The sequence below is a fragment of the Hydra vulgaris genome, chromosome 03 (genome assembly GCF_038396675.1).
Source record: "Hydra vulgaris chromosome 03, alternate assembly HydraT2T_AEP".
Classification (NCBI taxonomy): Eukaryota; Metazoa; Cnidaria; class Hydrozoa; order Anthoathecata; family Hydridae; genus Hydra; species Hydra vulgaris.
In genome coordinates, this window is record NC_088922.1 from 58,087,501 (window position 1) to 58,103,208 (window position 15,708).

Genomic DNA, 15,708 nt, shown 5'->3' on the forward strand with positions numbered 1-15,708 from the left:
ACAAAATTGTTATTAATGTCATCTAGAAACGACTTTTAAAACAGATTGTTTATGTATTTCAAGCCAATCAAAATGCTTAATTTAAATTCACGTGGATAAAATATGGAATACGTTGCAATTAGATTAAAATGTAAAATGCACCTTTTGATTAGATTAAAATATGAAACACTTAGGATTTATATTCTTAAATAAAACATTAACTTGTTTAAGAATACACTTAGTGCGCTTCTCCTCCGCTAAAACGTTTTTATAGCTATAATTTACAATGCAATTAAACTCTATAAGCTTTCAACTTTCTTATTTTAAATAATAGTAAAATTGCATTAAAAGTATTTTAAATAATAAGATAAATAAAAGTTTATAAAATGTAATACTAATCATGTCTAAAAACTTGATTTAAAAAGTAGGAGAAGAACAACAGGAAAAGGTTATTAACTTTTGAATAAATTAATTACCTTACTGTGCAATAAATATGCTATGTGATAAATCTTTTTAGTCGATTTAAAAGAAGCATATAAATATATTTATTGAATGTTATAGTTATAGCGCTTCTCTCATGAGTACCTGCAATAAAGTGTTCTCATGGAAGAAACTATAAGGAAATAAATTTAATTTTATTCTTTATATAAGTTAGCAAATAAAGCATATTAATGAAAATTAGTGACAAGTTGAGGTTGGCGATAAAGGTGTCTACGTAACATTAATGACTATTTTGATTAATTATTTATTTTATTTTTTTCGAAAAATGTAAATTACTAGAGCGAGGTATATTATATATATATATATATATATTTTTAAATTTGTCTTCTATAAAAAAAAAAAAAAAGTCCTTTAAATGACAGAATATTTAGACCGCTATGGCCAAAAGATTTCTGGATATGTCACTGTCATGGTATACATCTTGGAGTATTTGACACACTTTATGCGAAAAAACATGATATTGAAGATTTAAGCGACCCCTGTGATGAAAATAACAATGAAAATGATTCTTTTGACAAAGGCAATTTTGAATTTATAAATGCTGATTGTGAAGATTATATTGACTACAATAATTTACTTAAGAACTCACACAAACTGATAAAATACATCAAACTGTCAAGTATTCAATATCAAGTTTTTCAATCAAAAGTCAAGGCTCTACTTGGAAAAGAAATTGAGCTTCATCTTGATGTAAAAACTTGTTGGAATACAATACCAATAATGCTTGAGCCATTGATAAAGACAGAGATAACAATTCGAGAAACTTTATTAGAATTTAAGGCAGATATAAGTTTAGCCTATAATGTAGACTTTGATGCCTTGAAAGGTTTACTAGAGGCATTAAACTTGGTATAGAGAATCTTAGTAGAGAAGATGCAACTCTGTTAAGTGCTGACACGATTTTAGAATTTATGTTTGAGAAACTTTCTTTAGTTAACAGTGAAATTAGCAAAAAATTAATGGATAATTTGAGAATTAGAGTCAATGAACACCTTAATACATATGTCATGAATTTATTACTCTGTCTAAAGAACTCTACAATAACCCCATCCAGAAATCTGATAAATTTTGCAGGAATGTTGGCATCTCGACTTTTTGGTGCTCATGGCGTTAATATTATTGAAACAACTTCCAGTAATCCATCAGATAAAATTTTAACTCTACAAGAGGAACTGAATGTGATGCTGAAGAAAAATGAATCACCAATAGTGCCTTCTGGACAGGATAATTTCAAGTGGTTAAAAGCTGAATTTACTCTTTTAAAGAATACAGGCCAGCATACAGAAAACTGACAAAAGCTTTATGATGCATTATTAATAATTAAGCCTACATCTACGGATGTTGAAAGGGTAATCTCCATGTGTGCCAACTTTTGTACAAAAATAAGATCACGACTTTCAGATAAGTCATTATCAGCTCTTGTATTTTTGAAATACTGTTATAAAATGTAAAGTTTTATGTTAGGATATATATTATTGAAAAAATTTTGTTCTTGCCTGCTTAATACAAGGAGGGAGGGGGATGGGGAGGTAATAAAGGAAGGGGGGTGCAAATTTCAAAAACAGTTGTTAGCAGCAGTAAAACAGCTGTTTTACTGTGTTATAGTTTTGAAAATTATAAAACAGCTGTTTTTCAGAAATGCTAATATATATATATATATATATATATATATATATATATATATATATATATATAAATATATATATATATATATATATATATATATATATATATATATATATATATATATTGTTTTAAAAACATCAAGAACTACAGTTTCTCTCAATACTAATAATTTTATGTGTAATGTGATGTCGTACTAAAATAAGGATCTGTGAGGGCTACAGTATAGATATCAACTATCTAGAACTGTCATGCAAGGGAGTGCCACTACATCCATTTAGGGTTTGGATTGGGTTGATTTCAAATTGTAAATGTTTTTAAGTCTAAAATAAAAAATTTAACAAATAATAACAAGTTTGTAAAAAATTAAATTTATTCTTTAAGAAATTTATTTTAGCCGAAAAAAAGCATGATTCTAGTCAGCAGTTGTTTGATCGAATTCCCACTGATTCGATTGATGTTGTTTACAAACAATGGAGAAAAAAGGTTAATTTTAATTTCACAAAAGTTTATATCAATGTCATTTAAAACTTTGTTTAAGAATAGTTTAATCAATAGTTTGAACATTTTTCCGTTTCATAAATTTCATAAAGTTTTTTTATGCTTGTCGTATTTCCACATACTGGCACTTATTTTGATTTTTTATTTCTGTAATTTTTTACAAAAAATAGAAATTTTTAAGGCTGGAGAAAAATCATTACCCATTGAAGATGATAATGCTGTCAGAGAATATTTGTGTATCAAAGCTTATTTGGTGGGTCTTATTTGTGTTATGTTGTTTGATGACTTGATTTTTTTTTTTTTTTTTTGTATGAATTGATCTTTTTCTAGAATTCGCGTTGTTTATTTAATGCTTAGATTCAATTGATTTTTTTCTTATAGAATGCGCATGATTCATTTAATGCCTGGTTTCAACACTACCATCATCAAGCACCAGTATAAAAACTACTTTTTTTTTTTTTTTGACTAGTTGTTATTAATCTAAATTACTCGATTAATGGATGCAATATGTATACAAGCTCTGTAAAACCCTCTCTCAACCACTACACCACTACCGCATTGTAGTGTTGTAGTGGTAGAGTTTAGTTATTATAAACTACTCCAAAATGGTTTTTTAAAGCAGTGCAGCAGGCCTTCCCAGGAGAGGCGTGCGGTCGCACGCCTTGAGTGAACACGGATATATTATTTTTTTTGGATAACTCGGCCACGCTTTTTTAGCATATATTAAAAATAACGCATTTTTAAAAAGACGCTGAAAAAATCAAATTAAATTCGTTGTATTATTTTGTAATTTTTTTAATAATTTATTCTTTTCATTAATAAGGAAATAATAACATAAAAATAATATATATATATTTTTTTTGAATTTTTTTTTCTTATAACAAATTTTTATTTTTTTATTTTACATTTTTTTTTTGAATTTTAAATTTTTTCGCATAAGTATGTCTTTTTACAAAAAATAACTTCTAAGTTCTAGAAGAATTATTATCTACAAGGTTCTTGATAAGTATATGAATGTTTAGCTCATTCGGTTAAGACATTACAAAGCGCCGCGGAGACCCGGGTTCGCATCCCGCGTCGGCAGAGCATATTTTTCAAAATTGATTAAAAAAGTTTTCGGTCACATTTTCTGTTTATTTTTTCGACTTGTCTCAAATATCGTTGCTGAAAAAATCATCACCTAAAAATATATTATAAATAATTATAATATAAATAAATATAAATAAATAAATTTTTTTTTTAATGTTTACTAGACATAAAAAAAAAAATTGTAATAAGAAAAAAAAAATTTTTATAAATAAGTATAAATATATATATTTCATTTTTATGTTCATATTTTTATATTAATAATAGGAATAAATTATGAATAAAAATAATAAAATAATACGACAATTTAGTTAGGTTTTTTCAGCGCCTTTTTAAAAATGCGTCATTAATATATGCTAAAAAACCGTGGCCAAACTCTCAAAAAATATATATATATGCGTGGTCACTCAAAGCGACCGACCGCACGCCTCTCCTGGGAAGGCCTGGTGCAGAGTTATTTTGATGATGTAATATACATTTTTTTAACACTAAACATGTTGCTTGTAATTATTTTTGAATGTGATTCTCACTTGTAGGAAAGTGTGTCCTTGATTTGCACCGATTTTTTGATTAATTATTTTAACAATGTAAAAGATTTTAGCAAATGATGCTACTTTTAGAGATTTTTTTAATGAGTTTGACTTTAAACTTTTTATGTTTATATTCAAAGTCAAATTAGAAGTTTATAAAATATTTTTTTTGAAAAATCATTAAAACTCAGTAAATAATTTATCTGATTTAGGGAAAACTTTATTAACATTTTTTTATTTTATAGAAATAAGCTGTACTTTATTTATATAAAATATAATCTATATAAAATATCAAAAACAAAAAAAAATCAGTCAAAATCTTTTTTTAATTTTATTTAGAGAAAAATTCGTGCGTTTAAGCTTAACATTTTTAATGATTATATATTCAAAACTTAAATTTAATTATGCAAATGTATTTGCATATATCTATGTATAAAACAAAAACAAAAAAAGTTTGATTAATGTATAACATACCATATTTTTTGCTAAGTGAATCAATGAGGTTTTAGGCAAATGTTACTTTCCAGTGATTTAAAAAAAAAGTTAAACCTTTGATAATTTTTTTTTTTTTTTGTTCACAATATTTTAGGAATAATTTACGTCTTTTTTTTTCATGAAATCTTCAAAGTTAGATTTTTTTTAAAAAAAAGGTTCTAATAAAGTGATCTCTTATCATGCATTACTGTTGGTTTTTAATGCTAACAAAAAAAAATCACTTTGCTAAAAGCAAAGTGGTTCATCAGCTCTTTTTTGTTAATATTAAAAATCAACAATAGCGATAGATTATATTTATAATAAAAATAAAATTTACATCTACCAATGATAACATGTTTAATAATTGGGTGCTATCATAACACTATACTGTCTTAAAGTTATATTCATAGATTAAATCCAGCTATCAATTTTACATACATATAATATCAATAATATATACGGGAAGTTGGGGTACAGTGGATCGAGGGGCACAGTGAATAAGAGGCATTTTCTCAAAGATTAGAATTTTGTTCATTCTGATTATGTAATCATTTTATGTGCTCATATATCAGCCATATTTATTTATAGTTGTTACCACATAATTTTTGACTACCGGTTTTTGTTAGGTAATTTTTGTTTTTAGCTAACTAAAGTAAATTTTCTTACCGTCCTTATGTTTGTTATGGAGATCATGGTTGAAATAGTTTTAAAAGTTGAAGTTTTTTATTCGGATTATTAATATTTTTGCTTCGTTTTAGTAGTTTAACTTTTCTTTTAACAACACTCATGTCCCAAGAAAAGAGACTTAAACTTAATTTATTATAGTAGGGCACACTATAACAAATTAAGTTTAAGTCTAATTTGTTATAGTGTGTTAATGACTTGGGGTACTGTGAATAGGTTAATTATGCCCCGTTAATGATCTTAAAGATTAAATTCTTGCACTTTTAACAAACAAACTACATGAAAATGAATTTATAAGTTTTAAGTTATGAATAATAATATTTGAATAATTTTTCAATTTTTTAATATTTTTGTAAGTTTTGTTATCAACAAAATTCTTTTTTTTTTCCTGTCAATTTTCAAAATGTCTATTTTTTCGATTTTATACTAATCTAATTAATAAAAGTATGCCAATAGTATAGTGTACAGTGACTTTGCTTCCTCAGCCTCAAAGTTATTTGGCTATGCTCCTATTTACTATCACTAATTCACGGCTGTGTTCATTTATTCACTGAGATGTATGTCTTATTATCATAAAGGACATACATCTTAATACTTTCGCCTGGAAAAAAATAAAATACATTTTTTTAAATTATTTTTTCAGTTTAAAAAATAAAGGAATCCGATCCACTGTGCCCCAACTTCCCCTACATAGATTTAACAATAATACCAATTAAATATACATAGATTGTGTATCCAATCATAATACAAGTTATTAATTTTGTTTAGTTCTAAAATCGATCATACTTGAATAACCAAGTTTTTGAATAACCAAGATAGAAATATTTGAATGAGCAAGTTTTTATAAATATATAAAACTATGATTATGAGAATTATGTTTAAATTGTAAAAAAAAAATGTGTTAAAAACTCTATGTATTTAACTAAAGCTTGAACCTGAACAAAAGACTTGGAGATCATTCAAAGAACAAGTAGCTTTTGAAGAAGAACTTAAAGAATATAAGGTAAAGAGTTATATTAAAAAAAGGTTTAGTTTTGAATTATGTTATGTAATAATTAGGGATGGAATCACGCTTTTTGGTTTTTAAGATGCAGATGATTAGTTATCAGCAATAGTTTCAGAAGAAAAGGTAGAGGTAATAAATTTTATACAGAGTGCGCTACAGATGACGTGAAAAGCCTTTAGCTAATAAAAGGTGTTTACGATTGTTTTTATTAGGGAAACAACATTATAAGAAATATCCAAACTGTGCAATGATGATGATGTCGGTATTTAAGATATTTATTTAAATACCAAATATCCATTCAAAACATCAATTCTGTAAAACATTACTTAATTTTTGTTGATTGTTTCTTCCATACTTAATTTGCAATAAAACGCATGGTTTTTTGTTTTTGTTTTTTTGATTCCACAGCATACAAGAAAAGTCATGTATCTAGTTAGATAAATGTTTCTGAAATACCAAATCATATAAAATATGCAGATAAATCAAAATTCAATAAAAATTGCTTGTAGCATTTCATGTTGAGTCATTAGTAGATAATCTTCTCAGTTATGGTATTACAAAAAGAATACTCAATCTACAAATCCTAATCTCCAAATTAAGTTCCAAGAAGGGAACTTTCCATTATGTCATAAACTACACGAGAGTAGAGCCGTGGGCGTTTATTCATTTGATAAACTTACTTATAATTAAAAATGTTTGCTTTTTAAATTTCTCTACTTTTATGTTTTGTTTGCTATATTTTTATGTTTTGTATGTTGAAAACGAATGTTAAGTATATTGGGAGTATTGAAAATGAACTCAATAGTTTATAATTTATACAACATATATATAGTATATATAATGTATATTTTATATAGTATATATACTGTTTCACAAGAGTAGTGGTCAAGAAGTAGTAGTGGTCAGTTATTTGAATTATAAGTTTGTGTTATCGGTAAAAGTGAGTTGAATTGTTTTTGGAAGTAACTTATGATATGATTATGAACTTAAATCAATGGTCGATTTTTTATATATGTTATGTATGTATGTTTATATATGCTATGTATGCAGAGCCGTGGCTTGGACCTCCCACACTCCCCAATTAGGGGAAGAAACTTTTGGAAATTTAGGGGCTCTTTTGCAAATTTAAAGAGTTTTTTTATTTTTTTAGTGCACTGTATGTATGTATGTTTATATATGCTTTGTCTGTATATTTTTATATGCTATATATATATATATTAAATATATGTGTATGCTAAATAAAAACTTGGTATAAGCAGAATCTGGATAGATGGATACAGAAAGCTTTTTTTTATATATAAAAATGCATTTTTAAGGTTCAAATTTTTGTTGTGTTCGCAAAAATTTTAAAATGTGACTTTAACCTTTTTCAGGTGCAACATGCTCGGTGGTTGAAAACATTAGAATCACATGTTAAGGTATAAATAATGGATTAATAAGGCTTTAACCCTTTTTTAATTTTAAAATAATTATATAATTCACGTAAACTATTAATCTTTTAATTTAGTCGGTTTCTGAATGTATTTACAATGTACTGTTATTTCCAAGTGGTTGGATGCTTGATGAACGACATGTAACATTAATAAATCTGTTTTAAGTTTTTAAATTAGATATTTTAGTTTTTGTAAATATAATTAAAATAATATTAGATTGGTAATAATGATCCCCGCAATCAGCAAATGATTCTTTTGCGACAATTATGTATACCATATCTCTCATTTTTATTGATGTCAGTTTTACAATCAAGTCAAAAACATAGGGAGGTAAGATTTCTTTTAATTATTATTATGATTACAATCAATACTATTCACTTAAATTAACTTTATTTTTATTATTTTAATGATAGTGTTTTCAACTTGCTGAAATTATTCAATCGAGGCAACATAAATTATACGAGGTATTTACATTTTAGTTACGGAACTATTTGGAGAGTTAATGCAAAAATTTTGCTTTATAATTTTTTTACATTTGATTTTAGGTGTTTCAGAAAGTCGAGCTGCAGAAGTTTCTAAAATTATTACGCGATTCTTCAATTGTATTGCTCCAAGAAGGCTTTGATCCCCTCGGCTTTCCGCGCTCTAATAGTTTAATCTAGCCAAATGCTTTGCCATTTATAAGTTAAAGTTTAGAGTTAATCATTTATATTACGAATAACTTTTACTTTAATTGTCATTCTTTTAGCGAAACGCGAATAAAATATTTTGCTCGAAGATGACTTATTATATTTTTATTTCCATCTTAAACTCATACTAGCGAGTTTGTTGCGAAGATGTTTAAATAAAATTATATCCAAGGACTTGAGTAGATTATTAAGACAAACTAGTACACAAATAAACATAACGTTATGATATGTTATGTGTTGTTTTTATTTTTTCAAACTTTCAACTTTACGAATATAAAATCAGTAAGTTATAAACGTTATATATATTTATTTAACGTTATACATTATATAAAATAATAAAATGCCTTAGCCTTATGTCTTACTTTTCAGACCTTTCTAGGAAAGTATTTTATAGATACAAATTTATAACAAATTCTTAAATATAAAGAAATAAACTATACTATATAAGTTATAGTATTAATATATTACCATGATCGGAATTTGGACGATTTTAAATAGAATTTTCTCAAAAACCATTTTAAATAGATTTTTCTCAAAAACCATTTAATTATATATGATTTTTTTTTTTTTTTACAATGATGCTTGCATAATTAGCTTTTTCAACAAAAATAAATTTTTTTTTAAGTACCCATCTCATTTCCATAATTTTACTTTTTTTGCGTCACTTTTTTTGTAGTATTAATCCATAAATCTCGGAAATTTTTAACACATTTGTAAATTTGCCTCTTTTCAACAATATTCCTTTCACAATTGCCCAGTAAGATTCGGTAACTCGCTGAGCAGGACAGTTTGGTGGATTAGCATCCTTTAGAACAAAATTGACTCTATTTTTCTTATACCATTACATTACCTTTTTGGAATAATAAATTGATACCAGATCTGGTCAAAATAAGGTTGGTTGTTTGTGCTTTTTAATTAAAGGAAAAAGTTGTTTTTTCAAGCATTAATTTCCATATATTTCTGATGTGAAAAATTGATTTGTGATGAAAAGAGAACTTTAAAAACCACAGTTGGTAATAGCCTGCCATACAAGGGACCTGAGAGCGAATTTTTCAACTCAAATGAACTCAAATTTGTCAAAAGCTTTACAACTTTTGACTGATAACAGTATTGATTTACCTGGAAGCATCGAGTGATCTTTTTACAGTAAGTTTCATCGTCTTCTAAAATGTTTACATTTTTTTTCGTAATTAATTCAAGCAAATTTTTAGCTTATCCAATTGCTTTGATTTCTCCATCAAGCGACCTTTTTGGTTTTTTTTTTTTTTTTTTTGTAATATGCTTTCAGATTTTCCTTTTTGAACACTCTTTAAACGAAAGATCTACTGCATTAAAACTTTGTAGCTAAATCTTATTCTAACGAAATTGAGTCGAATTTTTGATAAATTAAGTCGACTATTGATTTTGTCTTCTTTTTTGGAAATAAATCTTGATTTTCCACCACTTCCTAATTTTCTTTTTTTATTTTTGTTTTCTTACAACGTTCTATAACAGTTCCAACAATTGGTTTTGGAACGTTACATGCTTTTGAAATCATGGAATATGAGAACGATGGATTTTCTGTGTAAAATTTCAACAAAAAAAATTTGATTTTTAACTTGACATAGCAAAAACTAGTGATAAAAATCAAAAACATGCCGTTAGAATTGTTTATACAAAAGACAAATTCACTCATGCTGAACCTTTGTTAAAACTCCTTAATGGACTAAACGTCTATAGAATAAACATTTATCAAAACTTATTGTTTATGCTGAAATATAAATTCGGGCTTGTCCCATCACATTTCTCAAATGATTTCTTTAAAAGCAATAGAAATAGATATGACACTCGAGAAGTAGGAAACTTTAATATACCGTTTAGAAAAACAAAACTATCGCGTTTCACAATTTCATATCGCGGTCCCTATCTCTATAATAAACTGATATCCAGAAATGCCATAATTACAAAATTAGATAACCTAAATTGTTTGAAAACCTTACTAAAAAAATTCGTTTTAAATATAAACAATTATATGAACTTACACTAAACTAATACTGAAACTAGAGCCAAAATTAACGTTGAAACGAAAATCCCAAAAAGCTTCAATAACAAATATTAATATAAAAAATATATAAATCAAAAATAATTTTATTTATGCCTAATCATATATTTATGTGTGCAAAATCTAGCATTTATCAATTATTTTTTATCTTACATTTTATTATATGTGAATCCAAAATAAAATGAACTACCATTATATTTTGTGAAACTAGAAACATGTAAAAACAAAAATACAAAAAATATTACTAGTACAAGCGGTTTCTTGATGACAAGACCATCTGGTCTTCTGCAAGTTTCCCGCGTTCTTTTAATAATGATACCCTGCAGTTATATTTTTTGTATTCTATAAAGTTGTGAGATTTTATTTTTTATTTTACCATCATATATTTTATAAAAATTGTAAATTTGTATCAGTTATATAGATAGAATCACAACATTGTAAAGATAAAAGAACAAAGAAAAAAAAAATAAACAAAACTAAACCCACTCACAGAAAAACTAATTATGTAAGCATCATAAAATAAATCACTACAATTGATTATGTGGTTTTTGAGAAAACTTAATTTAAAATCGTCAAAATTTTAACCGATCATGGTGATAGTAGAAGACACACTAAGATAACGAGTAACACGTTCTTCAAAGAACAGATATCTTGATCTTTTGAAAAACTTCAGCTCTAGTGAAAAAAATAAAAAATTTAATACAATAGGAAACAGCAACTGCACAAGAAGAAGAAAATCATGAGAGTGAGACTTGACTTAAAATCAACTAGAAGAAAAACTCCCATTTAAGCTAGAGAGACAAACCGGACTATCACAAAGAAAACCACAAAAAAAATAGCTTTAAGATAATAGTAAGAAGTGCAATGATCTAATGTAGAATGAAATAAAAGTTTTAGAGAGATTATAAGTATAATCTGAAGCACCTAAAGGAGTACTAGGAGAAACAGAGCACACGCTTGGGTCAGAGACAAAACACTAATTAAGAAGTGAAGATTAGTAATCAGGGTTGTTTCGAAAACGAGTTACAAAGTTAATCTAAGTAAAAGAATGAGAAAGACAAGTATTTTTAACTTTAGAGCCAAGAGAGTTGGTGGTACTAGAGCGAAGCCATTCAGTTCAATAAGCGTTAAATTTATTAATAACAACAATATTCTTTCAACTTGAAAAGGCTCGTTCAACTTGATTAAAAATAGTATTGAAAAAAAGGTCAGTCTTGTGTAAAAGGAGAACAACAAACAACAAAAAGAAATGTAACTGAGAGAAAAGGTGAACAAAAATAAAAAAAACTAAAAACAAAAAAAAACAAAAAAAAAACAAAAGCACATAAAAAGTATCCTCGCAAAAAGTAAGTCTGATAATATAGTTTTCCAAAAGGTAAGATTGAATGAATGAAAAGTTACTTCATAGACTGTAATATTTGTAAAGTTGAAACAATTTGGTGGTATCGTTAATATTTGTTTGCATCATTAATGTTATTTGATGTACAGTTGGTTACGGAAAATTAGTTTGAAACTATTTGCAAATGACCATGACTATAAAACCATTCAGGGGCGTGTACAGGAATATTTTGGGGGTAAGTTACTATTATTATTACTAATATAATAACAATAATTTGGTTATTATTTTACATGATATATTATTTTATGCCATTTATAAACATTTCACAATGTTTTAATAAAAATTCATTAATAAAATAGAAGAACGACAGGGTAAAAGAAGTCTCGTCGCGCCAAATGTAAGCGCAAATTATTTTTTACAAAGTTCTCATAAAGCACATTAATAAATAACTTCAATAAAAAACGATAAAAATGCAAACTTTTGGAGGCCCCTTATTTTTACATTAAAAAAGATTACTTTTGTAGGATTATTTAGTAATAAAGGACGTACATTCACCTATGTAAATAATAGCTTAAGCGCATAAGCCTTTTCATAAATATAAATAATACGAGATTTTTCTAGTATTTATTTTTTAACATGCAACATTCAAAAGGGAATCTTAAAAAGCGATACAAGCAACCACCTTCCAATCATTTTCGTGTCTGCTTTTTTTAAAAAAGAAAAAATAATAATAACGGAAATAAAAAAAAAAGAAGATTAATGAGTTTTATATTGAGGCATTTAGAAATTATTTACTAAAAGTAAATTGAAAACAATTCTAAAATAGTTGAATAGCTAGCAATGCCGATGAATTTTTCTACAACGAGTTCTTTAACGCTTACGATAGAGCGTTTCCAATGATGGATATCAAAATCAAGCTTAAAAGTTTGCAAAGTTCATGGATTGCATAGGACTTATTAAATCTTTTAAGAAAAAACAAAAACTATATCAAAAATACTTTAAAAGAAAAACTTATAACAAAAAAAAAAAAAAAAATCTTCAAAAACCTGATTAAAATGGCTAAAAAAATTGTTTCTCAAGTTTTTTAAAAAGTAATATCGGAAATAATAAAAAAAAACTTGGGATATAGTAAAGGAGGTGATAGGAAAAGAAAAGAAAGCTCATGGCAATACATTACCAAAATATTCATACGCTGAGGATGAAAAATCAATAAATAATAAGTAAAAAGGTATTGCAGACAGTTTTAATAACCATTTTATAAATGTCGGTAAAAACAGGAACAAAAATTTTAAATCATATCTAAAAGACTGTGTAATAGATGAGCTTGAGATATCGCCAGATATCTTTTCAAATAAACTTCGGCTTGCTTTTAATATATTAAAAGCAAACCTTTTTTTTTTATTTCTAATTATTATATTAACTATATTAAAAGCAAAGCGAAGTCAGCGGTCATATTACCGGATTATTTTACACGCTAAATATAAATTAAATAGAATGTTTCTAATAAACAGAAATTAAAAAAAAAAAAAAAAAAGGTAATTTCATACTTGCATAATGAATACCTGAATTACTTACAGACGTTTCTTGTTCACTTTCACTTGTAAGGAGAAAATCAATGATATTCTTATCTTTAGCGTTGGTTGAGTTATTTGACACATTATCGCTTACTACGCTTCCAAGTAAATGTTACATACGAATCTCTTAATAGTAATGCTGAACTTAATAGTAGTAGTAGTGCCCACTCGTTACCTTATATTATATGAATAAACTTTTTTGAGGTAACTGTGGTGTATTTTGAGAAAACTGTATGGTCATAATTTTAGATACCTGAGTAATTCACAATAGATTTATGGTATTTAAATAAACTTTCTCTTGTAGAGAGCCGAGGAAGTCTCTTATTACCGTTTATCTCATCATAATTGACAACTTCAATTTTAGTAATACCATCATCCCAAAAAAGATTGATTTATTAAATAGGGGTTTATCAAACCTTTATCAAAATCAATTGTTCAGAAAACAAACTCATTGTAAATGTCATTGTGAAGTGTCTCATCTCTAAGTCAAATACACTTGATCTCAAACATAGCATATGTATTTTTACAAATTATACTCAAGTTTGTGTTAGCATTATTTCTCACTAATTTATGAAGAAAAAATTACATTAATTATATGTCCTTCTTAAAAAAGGTAGAAAATAGTGATTCCAGCGATTCTCAAGGAATCGTAAGAATCACAATTTTCTACTTTTTTTAACGATTTCGATTCTTTCTAAAATGACTTTTAGATGACTTCACTTCTTTTGTTAATGCTCCCTAAATAATTAAAATAAAATATACGCTCTTTGCTGTAATTCTCCCTTGATAATTGAAAAATATACACTCTTTGCCGCTGTGATTTTCTTTTGTTTAAGTTTCATTAAATTTTCACTTTTGCGTTTAATATCTTCGTTGAAGCTAAGTAAACTGTGAAAAATTTTTTTTAACGAAAGTAAACATTCCAAATACGCAAAATACTGCCACAAAATTTCTATTGACATTTGAACCGGCGCACAGTGGGGCAGAAAAGCTTTAAAACTGGACAAAATTAATTTTTTTTTGTTTTGAATATTGAATTTAATTAATTAATTTAAGGGCACTTGTTAAACTTAGTAAAAGTTACTCCCTCGTCGTGATATAAAGTTTTTAAACATTTATTTATAATTGTCACACGTTTTTAATGTATTTTCGAGTAATTTCGAGTTAAGTTTCTTAAAAACCGATAAGTGATAAAAAAGAAAAAAATCAAAAGTTTGCATGAATAAATAATATTAAAACGTATTCTAATCGATTCACTAAAATAAATTACAGTAAATTGAACTTAATGTAAAAAGTCACTCACAAAAAGTTACACAAAAACTTGATAAGTTTTATTCGCTTAAGTTTGCTCAAAACAAATCTTACAAAATAAAAAGAACGTCTTTAGTTCAAGCGTTCATGACCTGGTTTCGTTTACATTAAAATTTCGCTTACATTAAAATGTCACAGTACAATTATATATGCCGTTTATATAGTGTTACAATTTAAAATACTCCAATATCAGCATAATTAAAATAAGAAAAGCACTCACATATATACATATATAAATATAGGGCAGATTAGGGTAGTATGAGCACCTTAAGCGAAAATTAGAATATTTTCAAAAATAATTATGTAGGATCCAAAATTTTTGCGATTAAACAATTTTAAAGGATCCCTACTCATGATTCACTTAAATATTTGGGCACTCAAAATTTTTTCTTAAGAGCAGAGAAGTATTAAAAAAGTAGCAAAAGTGCTCATATTACCCAGATCACTTGGTAATATGAGCACTTTAAATTAGCTTAAAAAAATAACATAAATTAAGTAAAAAAAAATACCAACTTGACAATTAGAACTAATTTTTGAAATATAATGATTTGTTATTAACAAAACTTATCATCAAAAGATCAAATTTTTAGCCACTTTTTGTTAAAACAATACTACTACGTTTTCCAAAACAAAAACAAAAAAATATTAGTTCGGTTTTTTTTCAATTTTTTCAATTTTTTTAAACTCAAACCTTTGAACGATAAAAATTCAAATTTTTTGAATTTAAATTACAGAAAAATATTTAGTTTTGTTAAAATATTAAACTTTTTTGCTATGTTTCGTTTTTATTCAAAAAGCAATTAAAACCACTGCTATTTTAGGACTTTAAACTAGGTAATTTCAATGAAAAACACTGGGTAATTCGAGCATGCTCATTAGGGTGGAGTGAATTTTATTTTTTTTTACAATTCATTTAGCCTGGGTGTGCAAAAGTTGT

At 26.4% G+C, this 15,708-nt stretch overlaps 1 protein-coding gene across 2 annotated transcripts in view; it reads left to right on the forward strand.

Annotated features, from left to right (window-relative positions):
• LOC100208231 (nuclear pore complex protein Nup107) overlaps positions 1-8,594 on the forward strand; it is a 108,590-nt gene extending 99,996 nt beyond the window's left edge. For both annotated transcript variants that reach the window (XM_065793800.1, XM_065793801.1), the window contains exons 30-38: positions 2,501-2,589; positions 2,786-2,857; positions 2,986-3,039; positions 6,307-6,381; positions 7,758-7,802; positions 7,892-7,957; positions 8,034-8,147; positions 8,231-8,281; positions 8,363-8,594. In XM_065793800.1, the coding sequence (XP_065649872.1) occupies positions 2,501-2,589; positions 2,786-2,857; positions 2,986-3,039; positions 6,307-6,381; positions 7,758-7,802; positions 7,892-7,957; positions 8,034-8,147; positions 8,231-8,281; positions 8,363-8,479 (683 nt within the window). In that variant the 3' untranslated portion in view covers positions 8,480-8,594. The remainder of the gene's footprint in view (positions 1-2,500; positions 2,590-2,785; positions 2,858-2,985; positions 3,040-6,306; positions 6,382-7,757; positions 7,803-7,891; positions 7,958-8,033; positions 8,148-8,230; positions 8,282-8,362) is intronic.
• Positions 8,595-15,708: the final 7,114 nt, after the last annotated feature.